At 39.4% G+C, this 21,191-nt stretch overlaps 1 protein-coding gene across 1 annotated transcript in view; it reads right to left on the bottom strand.

Moving 5' to 3' along the window:
• SESN3 (sestrin 3) overlaps positions 1–21,191 on the bottom strand; it is a 73,291-nt gene that overhangs the window by 24,205 nt on the left and 27,895 nt on the right. The window contains exons 2-4 of the mRNA XM_040489677.1: positions 4,854–4,919; positions 1,826–2,023; positions 190–372 (exon numbers count right to left, since the gene is read on the bottom strand). Of these exons, the coding sequence (XP_040345611.1) occupies positions 190–372; positions 1,826–2,023; positions 4,854–4,919 (447 nt within the window). The remainder of the gene's footprint in view (positions 1–189; positions 373–1,825; positions 2,024–4,853; positions 4,920–21,191) is intronic.

Here is a 21,191-nt window from a genome sequence, read left to right on the forward strand (position 1 = left end):
CTTTCTACATTTATCTCTTCTACATGCTGATATACTATGTTTAAATTTCTAATATGCAAGTATTTAAAACTAAGTCTTAAGCAAAAACAAAAACAAAAAAACCAACACCAAACAAACAAAAAAACCCAAAACAAAAAAGCTCTTAGTTAGAATCATTAGTAAACCTTCTTACAACCCAGCACTTGGTACCTGAATGTGCTCTTTCGTGATGAGCCAGGGTCGGTGTGCTAGCAGCTTATTTATTTCATTAAGATTCTTCAGTCTTTGTGGTACGTATTCCAAGCCATTCAACCACTCAGCAATCCCTCCTGTCTTTAAAAATTCATCCACATGCATGTTTATTAAGTAAGAACACTGATGTCTAGCTGCAGCCTAAAAGACAAAAAGAGTTCGGTGACAGAACCATCATGGTAAAAGTCTTAGTCTGCTATTTCTAAACAAATCATTTATTTGGCATTTAATAATTTTAACACCAGTAAATTCTTTTCTTACAGATTCCTCTTCCTTCTGAAACTTCTATCACAATACCGCCATAGATTCCTGACTCAATACACGTGGCTGGTATCTGTATAAGCAAACACTTGTCACATGAAGGCAATTCCTTCCTCATCCAGAAGCTGGCACAGATCAACCTAGAATCCACTTTCTAGCTGTGTCAAGAAAATACATGTCCGTTTCATTATGGTAAGTGATATAAACTATATTCTACCTGAGACACAGTAAAAGCTCACTAACTTGTATTCTCCCCACTCAAGAAGGCAGGCTAATTTGGCCGTCTCTCTTACCCCGGCAAGATAACTGTGATTTCAGAATTATCTGTGCACATCAGCCCTACTGAGATAAGACTAAAGCCGGCGGACACTGTTCCTTCCTATGCAGTCAAAACCGCCAACCTGGGAAATCCATGCAAAGCAGACTTTTCACAGCTCTCTTCCCCAGGACTGCCTCTCAGCGAAATATCACTGTTTGCTCGTTCTGTTTTCTGTATCTTGTTTATCTCTTAGTTTGTGATCATTCTAAGTCTGCCTTCGGCCTGACTGTCGGCAACACTGGAAGCTGGAATTACGGTCTCGGGCGTGTTCATCAGTCGACAGAACACAGAACGCTGCCCTTCTCTTGTTTAAAACCGCAGGGAGTGCATAAACAGGATCATCACGTTAAACTAGCCTGCTAACTCCCCAGCTGTTCTCCTACACTCTCAACACATGGCACTTGGGCCATGTCCCTCCTCTTTTTCTCCACTAACAGTCCAACTGTAACACTGTTTCTTTCTATCCTTCTCGCTCCTGCTGCCTACCATCCCGATTTATAGTTCTCTCCCCACCCCCAGCGAAACATTAACTAGTTTGTACCAAGTACGATACTTGGCAGTGTTATCATCCATTTAAGAATTCTCTCATCCAGAGTCTCCACTGGTGCTGATACTTTCCTCTTCTTTGGCCAAATTAGTGATGCACTTCACGTATTAAACGGCTAAACAAGAGGTCACAACCAACCTGTTTCATATTCATAATAAAAACAAGGTGCCAGTAGCAACCCCCAAACTTGTGGGATATTAGGGCTATCGCTTTGGACCCTAGACGCATCATTAACAAGAGTAGAGACTGACACACTTAGATGAGAAATATTCAGTGCCTTAAGGAATTTGAAAGCAGTCAAAATGTATCCGAGAGACGGTGTCCGAAAAGCCACAGGCTTCTTCAATTCTTAGTTCTACAAAATGATACGCAGCTCTACACACACGAACACACACACACTAGAAGGGCGGAGAAGGAGCGCGCGAGGACGACGTCCCGCGAATCAGGAGATGGGGAACGCAGCGCACCATTATTGCGATGTAGTGCCGGTGCGGCAGAGGAAGGGGGCCGTCCATGCGCAGCATGTAGAACTGGCTCCGCAGGAAAGACTCCAGGTACTGAGCGTGCAAACTCATGACCTGTGTGATGTTGTCCAGGCGACCGGATGTAGAGTATTCTTCCACGAGAAAGTTAGTACGTTCATCCACTGTGTTTGCTTGGACAACCTAAACAGTCAAGAAACGCACAAAATGATTACCGAGAACTAACGTATCTTTCGTTGACCGAAATTATGCCACCATCGAAGCAAATGAATGTTCTTTTCATATGAACAGACACTGAAATTACGCAGTTGCTCAGGCTAGAAACAGAAAAAAAAAAAAAAAAGCACCACTCTTTCTTGGCTCTGGGACCACCATTTATTAGACAACAAATGTCGAGTTATCAAACACTATACACACAGCTACGAGTCTGGAGAAAAGAAGCTTCCATCTGTTGCACCAGGCACATAAGGCAAAATTTTCAGGGCCCACTTGCCTGGCCGTTATTACACCAATCCGTGGTGAGGCGAAAGCAGTGGCGTTTGGTTCATGTATTTACAATTTTATCGCAACGGCCCACGAAGATACTTAATCACATAATCTTAAGGCAAATATTTTCGGTCTGATCTTTTGCTTGTTTTCGTTCAACATTAAATAAAAAGCTTTCTGAAGTTCTTTTAGGGACAAAGGAAAATATGATAATTTGTAGAAAGTGTTCACTGAAAAAATTAGTAAGGACACTAGAATACGGTCATTCCTATTTTCAGCCTATTGTTATTAATGACTACAAACAAGGTTAGTTATTAAAATGGACGTCCTCCATCCCAGGGAATCAAAAGAGCTTTCTCAAGAATAGATGAGTCCATATAGCTTTATACACAATGACAGCTTGGGCATCACACCAAGAATTGGCTCTGAAGGTGCTAAGAGCTTATCAGCACCTTGTAGAAGAGAGCTGGCTCTGTGGGAATTAATGGACATGAGATGAATATTTCTCTGATTGGTTCATTACTTACTGATACTTTAGAATTAGAATTCCAGACTTAAGAATACATTCCCCACTTTAGATTCAGAATGCAATTCGAGCTCATGCATCGAGTTAACAGCACAGCCTGGTCTAGAATCCAGATTTTCTGAAGTCCAGGCTAATGGTCTTTCTAAAGACCCATACTGCTATCAGAAACTCTGTTTACTCTTTAGGGCTGGCTTCACAGTCTCTTCTGAAAAAATAAGTACAAATTACACAAAGGCACTATTGACTGAGGAAAATGTAATCCCAAAGGAAATACAATGTTTGAAAAGTGTGAACTGTGAGGAAATGTTAATTACAACGGTGTAAAAAAGCAATTGCAGTTCAGCTAGTTAAAAAGCCACATACACTTACATTTGCCCATTTCCCCACATTTTGTCAACTACAGGGACCAAGTGATGTGAACAGCAGTAAGATCTGGGTCAACCACGTGTCATTAAAAAGAGATTTGTTGGTTTGGTTTTGTTTTCCCCAGCAGTTTCTTTTGTTTAACTGATGCGGAAGACATTAATAGATGCAAGAGGTCCCGAAAACAGTGGTGGCTTCTGCAAACCAGATGACCTTCAGATACACAGCGTGAACACAGCTGTTTCTGGAAGTCTTTATGTATATGAGGCAATCACTCCGCCAAGAGCGGCCCCTACCCTGTCTGAGGAAAATGGGCATCGGCACAGCTGTCTTTCTAATGACTGGTCACTACCAAGATCAGCTAGAGATGCCGAGTTCTCCAAACATTACTGTTAACTTTCCTTTAACCTTTCCATTCAAACGGTAAGGTCACTAAAAAAGCAAAACGAAGATGAAGAAAAACTGACACTGGCCATGACCTGGTAGACATTCTTCAAATTCTATTCTTCCCTTCTGTTCAGAAAATGCCCCGCAGATAAGAGCTGCTCTGTAAACCATCTTTTTTGAGTACTTTAAGAGCAGTATAGGAGTAACGCTGATGCTCTAAGATGAATGTCTTTGCAGTAAATAGTCAATCAGCATATACAGTCATATTCAGTAAGTTAATAACTCCTTCAAGCAGAGAAAAACTCCTCAATCAGGGGTTCTTAAACTTTTCTTAGCTCAAGTTTCTATCTGAGAGGCACCTAGGAATCTAGGAAGTCCTGCACATTGCTATGATCTTTCATAGAGATGTATATCCACAAAACAGGCACAAATCTTCTATTGGTTATAATTTCCTTTGCATTATGTTTTACAACCTCTCTTTCTTGCATTTACCATCTTGACTCCCCACCTTCACCAAAGGTACAGATTATACAGATTATATTGACATTCCGCCCGGAGACTTAGAACCAAAACAACAGAGTAATTGCTAATGATGTAACAGCATGTTTTGTTTAATAGGTTTAGTTGGGAAACTCATATTTTCATTTCAAAATATTTATTTTCTTAACATTTATATAGCCTATATTCACCATGAAATGGTGGCTATTTAAAAACCCCAAAACCTTCCAGTTAATATTAAACTAAATTAAAAAAAAAACTTCATTACTGTTAGCAGCTTTGTTCAGAAAAGTTATATTTGAAATCAAATAGGGTAAAATTTAATTTTTCTAACCGCATAGGACAACTAACTCTAAAATAAAAAGGCAGATTCTTATACACATAAACTTGTAAGTGACATTCAAAAGAAAATATCTCTGTGGTTCTCTGACATATAAATAAGAAACAAGAGCAAAACACAGGTTTACTTCCATATTAAAAATGGAGAGGGGAGCCTGGGTGGCTCATTCGGTTGAGCGTCCGCCTCTTAATCTTGGCTCAGGTCATGATCTCACAGTTAGTGAGATCGAGCCTCATGTCGGGCTCTGTGCTGACAGTGTGGAGCCTGCTTAGGATTCTCTCTATCTGCCCCTCCCCTCCCTGCAAAATAAATAAACTTAAAAAAATATTTTAAAAAATGGAAATATTCTTTGATATAATGAAGTTGCTTTTTTGTGAGTCACACTTAATGTATTTTAACACAGATAAACTTACTTCCTTCTCTGGAATAAAGGCACTTGGTCCTCTTGTCAAGGGTTGAGACACTCTGATTCTTTTATCCTGTTTTTAAAAGAAAAGTTTTATGTATTAATGATGACTTTCTAAGGAAAGTTAAGTTGGTACAGATTTATTGCTGAGGTACTCAACCAAATTGAATAAATAAATAGAATTATATAAAATCAAAATAAAGTTTAAATCTCAGATCCCAGAAAATCCAGCAACCGCACTACTGGGTATTTACCCAGAGAATACAAGAACACGAATTCAAAGGGATGCACGCATCCCTATGTTTATAGCACCATTACTTACAATAGCCAAGATATGGAAGCAGCCCCAGTGTCCATCCATTGATGGATGGACAAAAAAGAAGTGAGATATTTCACTGTGTGTATGTATATATGTGTATACATACACACAGTGGAATATCATTCAGCCATAAAAAAGAACGAAGTCTTGGGGCACCAGGGTGGCTCAGTCGGTTGAGTGTCCGACTTCGGCTCAGGTCATGATCTCGCGGTTAGTGAGTTTGAGCCCCGCGTCGGGCTCTGTGCTGACAGCTCAGAGCCTGGAGCCTGCTTCGGATTCTGTGCCTCCCTCTCTCTCTGCCCCACCCCTGCTTGTGCTCTGTGTCTCTCTGTCTTTCAAAAAATGAATAAACATTAAAAAAAAAATTTTAAAAAAAGAACGAAGTCTTGCCATTTGCAACAACATGAATGTACCTAGAGAGTATAAATAAATCAGTTAGAGAAAGACAAATAGCATAAGATTTCACTCATATGTGGAATTTAAGAAACAAAACAAACATACAAGGGGGAAAAAATAAGAGAGAGACAAAACAAGAAACACTCTTAACTGCAGAGGACAAACCGATGGTTGCCAGAGGGGAGGGAGGAGGGCGATGGGTGAAACAGGTGATGGGGATTAAGGAGTGCACTTGAGACAAGCTCCGGGTGATGTAAGGGAAGTGCTGAATCGCTACAGTGTCTATCCCTGAAGCTAATAGGAAAACTGTATTTAACTAACTGGAATCAAAATAAAACTTAAAAACAAAAACAGATAATGGGGCAAGCTCCTATCCCAGCGCGGGATACACAGTAGGCTTCTGAAATTTCATTTCCCTTGGTCATATTCTGTAGCACCAGAGATTTTTAGCCCGTTTTTGACATGACTGAAAACGGTCGGTCTCCCTAATAAAATCGTATCTGATATTATACTAGCGGACTGTTACACCTCAATCTGAGCTACAACGAAAGGTGGAATTCAGAGGATTGCTTGCGACTCCTCAGAGCAATGACCTGACCTGTGGGGGTTTTTCCTGAATAAGGCAGGAATAAACATGCCCAAGATAAAGTTGTGAAGCTTTAAGAAAAAATGTGAAACATGGAGAAGTGGAGGTTCACTTAATCCAAGAAACGGAGAGCACAGTGATGCTTAGTGCAACTCTTGCTACACTGAGAAGGAACTGGTAGACCGCCAATGGCGTGTCTGAGGGTTAGAGTTTTTCAAGTTAAAAAATTTTTGTTAAAAAATTTTTAATTAAAAATATATTTGGTATCCCTATTTAAGTGTGATATCCACAAAGCCAGAAATATTTCAATCAGGTAATTATAACTTCTCTGCAGGCATGTTGAAGAGCAGAAATGGTCAGAGGGAGGCTCTCAAGTCTTTGAAGTCCTTCTTAGCCAGAAGGAGAGAGAGGAGAGCCACTTAATTTTCTATAATAAAAGCAATATTCTGAAGTTCTAAAAAAGAAGCCCTATGAAACCGCAACACAAAAATAGGGACTATGCTTACCCCCCACACAAAAATTGTCTCAATATGGATTAAAGACTTGAATGGAGGGGTACCCACTCTTGATTTTGACTCAGGTCATGATCCCAGGGTCGGGGGATCGAGCTCAGCGTTGGGCTCCCTCTTTCTCTGCCCCTCCCCCACCTGCATGAGCGTTCTCGCTCTCTCAAAAATGAATAATAAACTTAAAAAAATTAAAAATAGAACTACCATATGATCTAGCCATCCTACTGCTAGGAACTTATCTGAAGAAAATGAAAACACTAATTTGGAAAGATATAAATACACCTCTATGTTTATTACAGCATTATTTACAATAATCAAGATGTGGAAATAATCTAAGTATTCATGAATGGATGAATGGATAAAGATGTAGTATACTGTATATGACAATGGAATACCTTTCAGCCATAAAAAAGAAAGGAATCTTTCCATCTGTGACAACATGAATAGACCTTGAGGACATTATGCCAAATGACGGAAGTTAGACAAAGGTAAATACTGTGTGATTTCACTACATGTGGAATCTAAATGATAAAACAAATGAACACACAAAACCAAACCAAATTCCTAGACACAGAAAACCGATGGCTGACTCCCAGAGGGGAGAAGGGTGGAGAGGTGGGCAAAGTGGTGAGGAGGACAAAGAGGCACCAACTTCCAGTTATAAAACGAGTAAGTCACGGGGATCGATGTGCAGCACGGCGACTACGGTCAATAATATTGCATAGCAAATTTGAAAGTTGCTAAGAAAGTAATTCTTAAAAAGTTCTCATCACAAGACCAAAAAATGTGGAACTCTGCATGGTGACAGACGGTAACTCGACTTTTGCAATGTAGGTGAGCGTCGGATCATTATGTTGTACACCTGAAACTAACACAATGTATGTCAATGTCACGGTTGACAAAGATTATAAAGACTGCGTGGGAAATCAAACATGAGAACAGAGGTCTACTGGAAAAGAGTGTACTAAGTTTCAGATGCCACTAAGTCCTCCTCGGGAAACCTGTAAACTGAGGAAGCCACTCTAAACGGTTCCTTATGCAAGGATGGCAGTATCTAGTTCACGTGACCTCGTCTCCTGGCCACAGCAGACTAGACCAATCAACACAGAGGCTCATCTGCAGCCTACAGGTGCCTTGATGCAAAAGTTCTGCCCAAACAGAATTGAGGGTACTCAGCTGGACCACTAAGCTCTAGAGTTGCTAGACTCGTATGAAAGGAATGCATTGTGACAGAGAGAAGAGCAACAAAATAGCACTCAGAAGCAGAGCAGAGAACACAAGAAGGAAGCATTAGAGGAGGCAACAGTAGTACCTGCTTCCAAGGAGAACAGCACTAGAGTTTCTATGGAGTCACTAGAGGAAGTCAAGTCTAACCGTGGGCTCTCCTGTGTCTTTTTCTCCCTTCCTCCTGCCCCTTTCTCCCTCTGTGAGGTAGCCAGAATCTTTTTTATTCTTTACAATCAGAAAGCCTACCAAACACAAAATAGCTAATCAAATCCCTTACTTCAATCGCAGTTACAAAACAAACTGACAAAAGTAGGCGGCCAGGCATTCAATGAGTTTTTGAGAACCTAATCAGATACTGCGTCAGACTCGGGGGCATACAGAGGAAGTGAAACAGAAAGGGTCCCTGCCCTCATGACCCTGGCACACGATCCCCATCAATTTTCGGAATCGTATCAGGATAAATACATTGAGTAATGATCACCTAAACCTGCTCAAGTTTCAGAAAGGCATCTAGGCTGTATTTATCAAGTAATGATAAGCATATCGCAGCCTACTGGTCAAATACACTAGAGGTCTCCATGTAAAAAGGAGTGATTTAGAATTTCTAATATTGGTATTTCCGGTCTACATCAACCACAATCTAGTTTTACCCAGAAAAATAATTTAAAAGAAAATAACAGCTTTCTTCCCTCTGCTAGCCTCTGTAAGTTATAGCAAACAAAATTTCAAATATTCTCTTTATAGTACAGCCTAATGCAGTCATACATGAAAAGTAATTTCCTTGATGACTAATCATTTCAAATGAAAAAAGCAGTTAAGAGACTGTGAGGACCAATCACAGGTGTGAGGAGGAAAATGCCAATGGGGACATGAGTGGAAGTTTTTATGTCCTTTAGAAATAATAAATAAAATTCAAAGAAAATATAGGGAAGGAAAAATAAACTAAAAGTGTACAAAGGGACTGTGGGAGACAAAGAATGATTTACTACTAATATGACTGGTTTCTAAAAATCACTATGTAATTCAGTTAATAAATCAGGTCATGATTTCAGGGTTCGTAGGACTGTGCCCCACAACTGGCTCTGCGCTCACAAGGCAGAGCCTGCTTGGGATTCTCTCCCCCCACTCTGCCCCTCCCCTGCTCACGCTCTCCCTCTTTGTGTGTCAGAAATAAAGAAACTTTATATAACAACAACAACAAGCATCCAGGACTGATTTCCTACCTCGTTCATACCCTGATTAACTTTTCTGAAGTCCCTAGACCTGTGTTGCCTTGTAAGGTAGCCATCAGCCACATGTGACTACATCTAGATTAATTAAAGCTAAATAAAGTTAAAAGTACAGTTCCTCAGTCACACTAGTCACACTTCACACACTCACCAGCCACATGCGCCCATGGCTACTGCAAAGGACAGTGCAGACATTCCCGTGTGCCAAGGCAGAAGGTTCTGCCAGACAGCACCGCTCTAGACTCTTCATTTACTTTTTTAAAATCACATCTTAGGCATTTTTAATGCCTTTTTGACACGAGAAATGATTTCTCCGCTGAGCTATCAGTTTGATGATCACACCTCCTCAATCCCATAACCAAGCATTTTAACGTAATTGCAGAAATGCTCTCAAATTAAGAGTGAATCCGGAGAAGGACAATTCAGGAAAAACACACAAAATCGGCCAGTTCCAAGAATTGTTATCTCCGTTTCTGTTTGTGTTACAGATCGTCTCCAGAAAAATAAAAACTGTTTCTCCCTTTCAAAAAATTATGCTAAGAAACACATAAGACCTACCCTCGGGACAAGTCAGGTAGTACGGTACAGTATTGTTAACTGTTAAGTACAATGTTATACAACAGATGTCTAGGACTTTTTCTCTTGCATAACTGAAATTTTATACCCACTGAACAACAACTCTGCTTTTCCCTCACCCCCCTCCCCAGCCCTTGGCAACCAACTACTTTTGTGGTTTTCACACAAGCATGCTCTTCAGATCCCAGCTGAGATGCTCCTTACACAATGGCCAGTTTTCTGGCCTCCTTGCATGATTCAGATGTGTCTCCTGTGCAATTCTACCCCTGGTTGCTTCCATAACGCCGGACCACCTGATCTACCTAGTCTTTGACCATTTTTACACTTTTCCTAGACATCCTCTGCCTTTGTTTCATGAACAGTCGTTCTCTCAAGTGAGTATTTTCTTCCAGGGCTTCCATCTTCCTTACATGAAACCACATTTACTGAATGGTGCGACAGTCACTGTCCTGGGGAGAGGAGGGCGGAGAGAAAAGGGCAGGTGAATGACAATGAGCAAGCCATGCAATGGACTCCTTGTATCTGGCTCTTCTCTGCCCTTCAGTCTGGCTTTGGGGCGTTTTGATTGGCCTGTGACATCACCTGTTTGTACTCTTTGCACCTTAAAACCAAGCTTAAAACTAACCTTCTATCCCAGAGCCACTGTCCCGTCTCACCTTCCTGTCTGAGTTATGAAATCACTGCAACGCACCAGTAGCCCTGGTTCCGATTCAGAGTTCTCTTTGACTCTGCATCCTACGAGTCTGCGTTCAAACGCTCGACAAATCCTGTAACTGCCTTTTCCCAGCTAAAGCTTTAAGTCATCCTCTCCACAGATCCTCCCCAGCCACAGGAGTTGAGAAATATTTTCGTCTCACAAATAAGAATAATTTTCACTTGGAGGTCTTAGCTTTCCCTCTTTTCGGGAGGCTTTGAGAACATAACACACGCAAAAATGCAAAGCACCTGGGGGGCTCAGCCGGTTAAGCATCTGACTCTTGATTTCAGGTCAGGTCATGATCTCACAGTTCATGAGTTCGGGCCCCGCGTCCAGCCCCAGGTCCAGCCTGGCGTCGAGCCCCACACTGATATTACCAGCATGGAGCCTGCTTGGGATCTTCTCTCTCAAAAATAAACATTTAAAAAAAAATGCAAAGCACAATACAAAATAAGGTCTTAGTTTTATTTTTCTTCTGCCAATTTTCCCTAATGCAAAACAAAACAAAACACCCAAACTAGAAGAGCTATATTTTCTCAACAGATGCTGCTCTAATTCAAGAATTCAAGGGTTGTTCTAGAAGTGAAAGTCACCTGCAGCTGCATTAGTTTTGAGAAGAATAGTGCCATATTTTCCTCTTTCTAAGTATAAAACTAATATCTTATTCTGCAGAAACAAATGGTTTTGTTCGTACTAGCGACTCTCGCACAATGGCCTTGTTTTATTCCTACAAACATCTAAAATCCCAGGGCGCCGGTCTGGCTCAGTTGGTAGAGCATGTGACTCTTGATCTTTGGGGTTGTGGGTTCAAGCCCCACGTTGGGTTTAGAAAAATAAAAAAATGTAAAGACATCTAAAATCCCAAAATTAGCCCTTAAGGTTTTTGAAGCTACACTGTCCATTACAGTAGCCACTAGTCACAATGTGGCAATTGAAATTTAAGTTAACATTAAATAAAGTTAAAAATTTGGTGCCTTAATTACACTTGTCATGTCTGACGGTGTGCAATAGTCACATGTTGCTAATGAGTGTCATGCTGTATACAATGCCAATCTAGACTTTTCGAATCATCGCCAAAGGGTCTATGGTACAGCATTGCTCCATAACATCAATCAGTCCTGACTTTAGCAACTGGGATGTTTGCAAAAATACAGAATGGCTAAAATTTCAGGGATGAATATAAGCATAATAAACATGTATCACGTATTACAGTCACTTTATGGAAATCAAATCAAAGTTAATTTGCATATTAAAACTGGAAAACCAACAAATTAACTGTAATGGCAGAAAAGCCAGAAGATCCCATTCTTTGGAGTCTTAATTTGATGACAGTGTTCAAATTACTAACGAAAAAGAAGAAAGTCTCTAAAATGTTGACTTTAGTGTTAAAAAATCAAAGGGTATAGAAAATTTCAAGAAACTTTAGACAACAGTAAATGTAATTGTGCTTTGTTTTCAAATGTCTTCGCAGTCACAGGATTTGTTTACATTTTTTTCCCACAAAACTCTGTAATTTCAATCAAGAAAAAAAAAATAGTTATAGGAACTGATATTCTGTCAGTTCTATGTGTTTTAAGATTGTTTTACGGGGCGCCTGGGTGGCACAGTCGGTTAAGCCTCCGACTTCAGCCAGGTCACGATCTCGCGGTCCGGGAGTTCGAGCCCCGCGTCGGGCTCTGGGCTGATGGCTCGGAGCCTGGAGCCTGTTTCCGATTCTGTGTCTCCCTCTCTCTCTGCCCCTCCCCCGTTCATGCTCTGTCTCTCTCTGTCCCAAAAATAAATAAACGTTGAAAAAAAAATTAAAAAAAAAAAAAAGATTGTTTTACAAGGGTTTTAAGGTCAAGAATGCTACCATAAGGAAAGTTTCTTTTTTTCAGATATGTCATTATAGCTGAAAGAAATTGTGCTTGAAATTCATCAGCAGCGATTATGCTTATTAAGTAATAATCTGCTAGAAAACACTGAAAGGATGAAGATTAATTATATTTAGAAAGTTGCTTCTTTTGACAGGCAACAGCCAAGCAGTTTTCCAGATAACTTTATATAAATTAATCCCAATAGGAAATTAAGATACTTGGAAGTTAGGAATTCTTAAAATTATGAGTTTTTAGAGGTAATCAACAAATTACTTGGCTCTAAAAAGCTGACTGCTCAGCGGAATTAATTTCTGCACTTCCTGCTCCTAAATACTTTTAATTAAATTTAATTTTTACCCATCTCACCAGTTTACAATGGAAAAGCAAAACACATACACATTCTATTTATTAAAATGTAAAAACCGCTTATGAATTTATCTCTATAGGACAGAAAAATACTGAGTAATATGTACAATTAATTTTTTACATAGAGACACTTACAAGAAGAGGTTTTTTTTTTTTTTTCTTTTTATATCTTCAACATATAAAAGTTATGGCAAGAACACCTGGGTGGTTCAGTCGATTAAGCGACTGACTCTTGATCTTGGCTCAGGTCATGATCTCCCAGTCTGTGAGATCGAGCCCCACATCAGGCTCACACTGACAGCCAGAGTCTGCTAGGGATTCTGTCTCCCTCTCTCTGCCCTCCCTTGTTCTCTCTCTCTCTCTCTCTCTCAAAATAAATAAATAAACTTAATAAAAACTTTTAAAAATGATGGCAAAACAGAGATTTGACTCTACGGAGCATACTAATCCCACAGTTTTAAAAGATATCCTGAGAAGACAGTTTTATAGCTTCAACGTTCTTTTTTTTTTTTTTTTAACACATGACAGTGACAAAACATCTGACATATGAAACACATGCCCCAAACAGAGTTTTTACGTGGGACTATAAGAAAGCCAACTGCAATTATCAACACGAATAGTACATTTCGGTTGTTGAATCTCCTTTTTTTACAGACGTTTCACTTTGGCACAAACCACTGCAAAAAGGGCAGAGATGGACAGGTGGCTCTATGCTATGAAATAATGCTGATGCCATTTTTTCATTCCTTGGCAGACAATTTCAGGAATAATGGCTGGCTTTATAAAAGTTGATGACATTACATATTTCAGAGGAAACGGGCAAACGGAGAGGAACAGAGATATAAACTCTCTCTATCCATACCTTAATGAGAAAAGAACAGGCTTCACGATGAACTACAACAGAGGTAATTTTACGGTAAATTCACATTTAAATTTCTGTAATGACCTGGAATATACCTATTGTTCCCACCACCCCAAAATGGCCTAAAAGACAATTTAACAAAATTGTGACTTCTCCTACACTAGATTATAATACGTATTAGCCTGCCTGATATTATAATAATGGAGATCTAAGGTTATTTTGCGAGAAAAGATATGGGAGCAGAAAATGGCAATTGTACCCAGGGGGAACTCTCACCAACATCTCTCCTATTCCTTAGAGTGAAGGGTGGTGCAAAGAACCACTGGGCCTCAGAAGCCGAGCCAGGCATCGGAGGGTGTGGCAGAAATGCACTAACACTCCAAAGAACACTTCAAATTCCCCTTCACAGGTAGGGGATCCTGCCTCATTCTCAGGGCCTGGGCCCAGGAGTGGACTCCTTTGAACTGATCTAGTAAAAGAAAGCCTATCGAGTCCTTCCTACGACAGTAGCTCCAACCCTGGGTAGAATCACCGGAAGAACAATGCAAAGACCTTGTTGACTGTGAACTTCAGCATTAACAACACACACTGATGAACATTTTAACTTGCAATCTCATAACACTTCCACCAAAAGCAATGCACCCATCAAGTGTATTTGTTTCAGTGATGTCTGTACCTCCTCATTCCCTTACTAGGCTGCCCAGTCCAGGTGGGCTCAGAAAGTGCTTTGTTCATCTTTGAGGATTTCATCTTAATACAGTATACAGTGTGAGGGAAACGTCTCGTCCATTTCTGGAAGTTTTATGTAATCGTCATTTAAATAATAGTATTTATCGGTTTCATTTCTCAAAAAAGGAGCTCCAAGAAATAACGAGACATCATGATTAAGCAACTCTCATTAAAAAAATTAAAAACCTTGGTGTGCCAAAGTAGTAGGAACCATCTGGGAAATTTGTTTTACCAACTGTGGGCCTAAAGATAGACAAACTCACCTATGCAGAAGTATTATTTGTCACTAGCAGGAATCAGTAATCACAGTTGTTGCAGTAGGTGTATTTAAGTATGCAAAGATGAATACGTCTCATCCCACCAATAATTAAACTTAAGTCCATGTATTTAAGTATGCAAAGGTGAATACGTCTCATCCCACCAATAATTAAACATGTATATCCATAGAGCAAAGGCTAGCTACTGAGTTAAATTTGCACTGCAGAATAGCTGAATTTCTAAATGAAAAAATTTCTAAATGACTTTCTAAATGTTGGCTAGTGCAAAATCTCTTAAATTTTACTCATTAGAACACACGGTGAACACCTGTGCAAAGTGCAGGCAAGTGCTTCCATTTTCATACTGACTACGGGATAGCAAACTTGCAAAAACGAAAGGACCACTAGCACCCTGTACAGCCACAGAGTGGCACAAATTTACAAAGGTGGAAACATTAAAAACAAATCGGAAGCCAGGATAGTCTTTAAACAGCACAAGTAATATCATACTGCTAGCTAGGTAACCCTTCAGACTGGAGTCAATCTAAAATCGTGTTCATGTCCAAGGTCACCCGAGAGGCGAGCAGCAAAGAACACACCTCCCTTTCTACGTTCCATGTAATGCCACAGAGTAGCATGAATCCATCAAGTTAGATTCACCTATAAATTGAAAGTTGGTAGTTCTAATACGGCAGTCTTTTCTGTATTCTGTGGAATTCAGATATATTTGAACCGGCATTCCCCAAGACTCTGTCTTCCCTTTTTTATGTCTATTGGAATTCTCCCCATTCCTTGAGGTGCTAAGATCCAGCTCCAATACTGTCTCTTTTGGGCTCCCCTCCCCCCATTCCTGCCAATTCCCAAGCTCTGCTATGAATTTAAAGCTATTCTTCTTAAGAGTCACAATTTTGTTTCTCTTATAGCTATTAATGTGTATCATTATCTTATTACTCCTCTCAAACAATAAATAAGCACCTTAAAGAGCATGATCGATTTCTGATGCAGTATCTGTAGTATTGCGTAACACGAAATAGCTAACGGAGTAGTAGCTAACATGAAAATAATAGCTACTCGTATATTTGTTGCACTGAACTTAGGAGACAGGAGTCTGGTACAGGCTCTTTCATCCTTTTACTCTTCTTTCAGCACGGCAAGAGCATCCTATGGACTTGAGGTCATTCTCTGTATTCTTATTGAGAAACAAGAAGTTAAACTAATAAACACAGTCCTGGATACCAATCCATTACCTTCCTCGTACCCTCTGAGTTCCCTATGTGACACTTTTTCCCACTTATTTATTTTTTTATCTCGATAAAACAAGCAATATCTGCAATTTCCTATAATCTGTAGTATTTTCTAGAAATCAGTAATAATGTTATAACATGCTGTGACACTAATCTTGAGCCACAACGGCTCCTATATAAGTTTTTCAGCATTGAGCACTTTTTTTTAAGAGATGCAGAAGTACAAAATATATGTGCTGACTATGCTATTAAAATTTTGGGCTAAAGCCCAAGAAAATGAGGAGAGAGAGGCGCCTGGGTGGCTCAATCAGTTGAGCGTCCAACTCTTGATTTAGGCTCAGGTCATGATCCCAGAGTCATGGGATTGAGCTCTGTGTGGAGCCTGCTTGAGATCCTCTCTCTCTCAAAAAAAAAAAAAAGAAGAGAGAACTATTACTCTTTGTATCTGAGATAACGCAAATCTGTAATAACTACCTAACTCAATACTTCCCTATTAACATAGACAATGTACTTTTCTACCACCAATTATAGGATCTCTCCCCAAGTTCCCCAAAAGTGTTAACAAGAGCCTTACATCCCTATAAACAGTTTTTAAAGTTTTGTATTCTGTAATAATAAAAACTCTCCTTGATTTTACAAAGATTTACTGTTAAAATTATGTACTCGTTAGATTCAAAGAAATTAAAATTGTGAGTTTTAGAAAGTAAGACTCCTATTAGAGACAAATACAGTTACATAATATTCTGATGATAATCAGTATATGATCGATAGTACAAGTCTTTTGGAGAAACAAAAAAAGTGCTGTGAATGTAGTTCCCTTGGTATATAGGGAAACATAGTCTTTTTCTTTTTAAATGTTCACTTACTGATTTGAGAGAGAGAGGTAGCAAGCAAGCAAGCAGGGGAGGGGCAGAGAGAGAAGAAGAGAGAATCCCGAGCGGGCTCTATGCTGTCAGCACCGAGTCGAACTCTGGGCTCAATCCCACAAACCATGAGATCATGACCTGAGTTGAAACTAAGAGTCAGATGCTTAATCCACTGAGCCGCCGAGGTGCCCCAATGGAAACACAGTTTTAAATCAAACTTCTATAATTCAGCATCTACTGACTAGGTTGTAAGAAAATCAAAAGGCCTTTATGTCACCCTACTGGAACACAAAACGCCAGGCCAGTTTCCAGATCTTTCAAGTCACAGCGATTAACAAAATACAGATCGCTTGCTTAGCTTAGAGGACGCAAAGGAAGAAAACATTAAATACAGTTGATTTCTAGAGATTCGCAAAATGTAAGCATTTTCACCACTTGAAAACCAATACTTCTTTACACACTGAGTATTCAAAAATAACAAGAACTCATGCTCTTCTTTGAATGGAGAAAATACCTTTCACACAGACTTCCAGGAACACAACGGCCTGAGCCAATTAAAGTATGCTTGATTTTACGATGAATTATACTCAACCTCAGTTTTTGTGAAATTTAAAAAAAACAATCGAAGTTTTTGCGTAGTTTTGAAAAGAACCGTTGTGTTTTAATTTTTGCCCGGAATAGAAAAATCTGATCTGTAAATTCTCATTAACTTCATTTCTGTTCTAAGTTGTCGAAGTCTATAAACAGAGGACTCCAAATTGTGCTTTAATATTCACAAGGGAAGCTTAGCACCTATTGTAATTACAATGAAAACCATTAATGGTTATGCTCATTTAAATGGATGGTTCACAAACTTCCTGATGTCAGGACATCTTTATGTTAAAATTATTGACCCCAGATGTAAGTAACATCTCTCAATAATCACCGTTTAAGGAATTAAACCAACGAACATTTCAAAAATTTGTTTACATTTAAAAGTAAAAAAACCCATTACATGTTAACACAAATGAGTTTTTTGGAAACTATAAACAACAACAACAAATTACCGAGAAGAGAAGCATTATTTTACATTTGTGCAAATATCTGTCTTAATTAAAAAGAACTGGAGTCTTGCGGCACCTGGGTGGCTCAGTCGGTTGGGCGTCCGACTTCGGCCCAGGTCATGATCTCACAGTCTGTGAGTTCGAGCCCCGCATCGGGCTCTGTGCTGACAGCTCGGAGCCTGGAGCCTGCTTTGGATTCTGTGTCTCCCTCTCTCTCTGCACCTCCCTCGTTCATGCTGACTCTCTCTCACAAATAAATAAGTGTTAAAAAATTTAAAAAAAAAGAAAAAAGAAAAAGAGCTGGAGTCTTATATTTCCTTCTTCATTCAAAATGTTGTTATCTGGTGCAGTGATTATACACCATGAGTAAAATCTGGCCTCACAAAGGTGTAGCTGTGAAAATCAGGCATGTTTTAATAGCCTTTTCACATAATTTTGCACATCCTTTGGTACTACACTAAAACCGGACAAACGGTAGTTTTTAAAAGTTTGTTGCACTGTGGCATCTGAAGCCTTATCAATAAACTCTTTACTCCGTCACATTAAAAGCCATTGGCTTATCTTGTACTTTGAATCGATCATTTACCCACTTGTGCTTCTGTAATGTTAACCACTGGTCATTTAGAAAGTATTGGTTCCCTGAGCTTTGCGGGTTTTTTAAATATTGACACATTTAACATAAAATTAAAAATAAGATTTGTTACTACCACCACTGATCACATCAGAAACAGCCGCAAGTACTGAGAAGTGCCATAAAATGAACAGTTTGACTCACAACTCAACACACTTGCTTTGCCTTGAGACAACCACCATGTTTGGCGAGCAGAAGAGCTTTGCCCATATTCTCTATTCTGAAACAGACTCAAAAAGGTAAGTATTCAATGGTCGAGATGTAATAAAATGTATAATCTCTACTGTCTCATCAACATCAAGATTATTCTTGAGTGAAATTGACTTGTTTACTGTGAATACAGGGCGGTGAGGAAAACAGGGGTTACCATTACCGTGTGATGCCTCTGCTCTGACTTGAGTCACTAAGGTCTAGAGATCCACAGACTGCACTTTGGGAACCACTGACTGAAATAAATGTTTCCAATACGCTCTTGTCCCTCTTTTAATTATGTATCCTTATAAATGGTTTCAGTCATCCGCAAAAGGATTGCTACATTTAACCTTCATATTGAGACAAAGTATTAAGAAACTCTTAAGAACAATTATGATGGTTTGTTTTTCTCATTACTACATGGTCACAGAACTTCTATGGAAGCGCTCATTTTCTTATTTGTAAAATAAACATTCAATTACAAATGACCAAGCAAACCCTGTGGAAGAAGCACAATTTGGGAGTGGGGGGCTACCTGTTCCATATAGTAAAATATATTTCTAGAAGTAAGAGTTGTGTTGACATATGAACACATGCACAAACCGATGAACTTTCTTAATTATGACTCGAAATCCAGAAACAATAAAAAAAAAAAAACAAAAAACCCTGGTAATTCAACCACACATGCACACACACATATGCATGTGTGCATACACACACATACACAATTTGCACGCTACAAAAATACCGTAAACAAAATCAGATGGTAAATACTTGCAACTTAACACAGATAATAGTTAAGTCTCTAATTTTATAGTGAGCTCCTAAAAATCAAGAGGAAAAAACCAAAACCAAATCAAAAAACTAGATAAAGAATGGGCATTAAGAGAAGAAATTACTCATAAAAGAGAAGAGCAAATATATTTCTTATATCAGATTGGCAAAAATCCAAGTTAGGCAACATATTATTTATTGACAACACTGTAAGGGAACAGACACTCTCAAAACTTGTGGGAATGCCAAAATCAAAGAACTCTCATGGACAGGAATTTGACAACTCCTGGAAAAATTACATATGCATTTATCCTTTGACCCAGCAAGGTCACTTCTAAGAATCTATCCCATTGATACAGCCATAAAAAAGGATTAGGAAAATGTCTATGTACAAAAAGTAACTTGAACCTGAATCCTATCAAGCTTTGAGTCCAAACTTCAAGTTAACAGGAAACAGAGGGTTAGAGGCACACTTAAAAGACAACACGAGGAAACGCAGAAAAATATCCAGATGATGAAATATTCTGTAGGACAACTAGCCAACTGTTTAAAGCCCTGAGAAACAACAGCAGCAAAACAGGAGACACTACTCTTAAGTGAGACTTCCAAGACGTAGCTTTGGTGGACCTAATTCAGAAAAGGTCAACCCGAAAGACAGAAGCAATGGGAGGAAATTGAGTACGGTGAAATATTACATGGTATTAAGCAATTACTGCAAATTTTGTTAGGTGTGGTGTTTACCACTGTAGTTATACAGGAATGTATTCGCGTATTTTAGAAATGCATACTAACGAAGCAAGGGTAAAAGAAAACGGGTTTACGGGGCGCCTGGGTGGCTCAGTTGGTTAAGCGGCCGACTTCGGCTCAGGTCATGATCTCGCGGTCCGTGAGTTCGAGCCCCGCGTCGGGCTCAGTGCGGACAGCTCGGAGCCTGGAGCCTGTTTCAGATTCTGTGTCTCCCTCTCTCTGACCCTCCCCCGTTCATGCTCTGTCTCTCCTTGTCTCAAAAATAAATGTTAAAAAAAAAATTAAAAAAAAGAAAATGGGTTTTGAGATCGAATTTAAATTACTTCAGCAACAATGACAATACCAGATCGAAGAAGTAAAAGTGGCAAAGTCTTAACCAATACTGAATTTGGCGATGGCTTTTGGAGGTTCAGTGTGCTATGTTTTCTGCTTTTGTACAGCTAGACATGTTTATGGTAATTTTTTTAATGGTGCCTATCAGTGCACCTGCCACATAAAAGGCACTTATTACATGGCAATTATTAAAATAAAGTTGTGGTAACTTATAATACAACTAGAAGATGAAAAAATGTGTTACGTGTGTTTAAACGTTACTAAGATTAAAGTGAAACACTGGGACTTTTATAAAGAACTATTAATTTGTTCAACAGATGTTTTGTTTTTAAAAGGCTGTTTTTTGGAAGGGCTTGGGCTGAGTACTGGGAGTATGAAGATAAAGCGTAAGTGCTGACCTCCAGGCAACATCAGGTAAATAAAAATGGATGTACAATTACAATAGACGTTAGGAGCTATAGCAGAGATGACCAAAGGAGGAATACTTAGCTCTGCCTGCAAGGCAGATCAAAAAAGCTTTCCCAACGGGATACATCTCTAGGAAGGGACAGAAGTGTTTCAGGCCACCTAGAAAATAGATGGGTATATGTGGGTACAACATCCCAGGTAAAAGGAATAGAAAATGTAAAGCTGTGGCACAGCTGGGGAACTACATGCTGTTCTACATTATCCCTGAGGGATTCTCTGAGGGAATAAGGCTAGAGACACAATAAGGCAAGAGTCATACCCTGAATGCCATACCAAAGAGTTTAGGACTTCATATAAATAACAGACAATATTAAACAGATTCTATTTATCTTTTAAGAAAACATTTCTGACATCGACTAGAAAATGGACTGCTGTGGGGGAGGCTGGAGAACAGAACACGTGTTAGAGGGCTACTATGATTTCTAGGAGAGAAGGCTT

This window comes from Herpailurus yagouaroundi, unplaced genomic scaffold (genome assembly GCF_014898765.1).
Source record: "Herpailurus yagouaroundi ecotype Mexico unplaced genomic scaffold, PumYag 180, whole genome shotgun sequence".
NCBI classification, from domain to species: domain Eukaryota; kingdom Metazoa; phylum Chordata; class Mammalia; order Carnivora; family Felidae; genus Herpailurus; species Herpailurus yagouaroundi.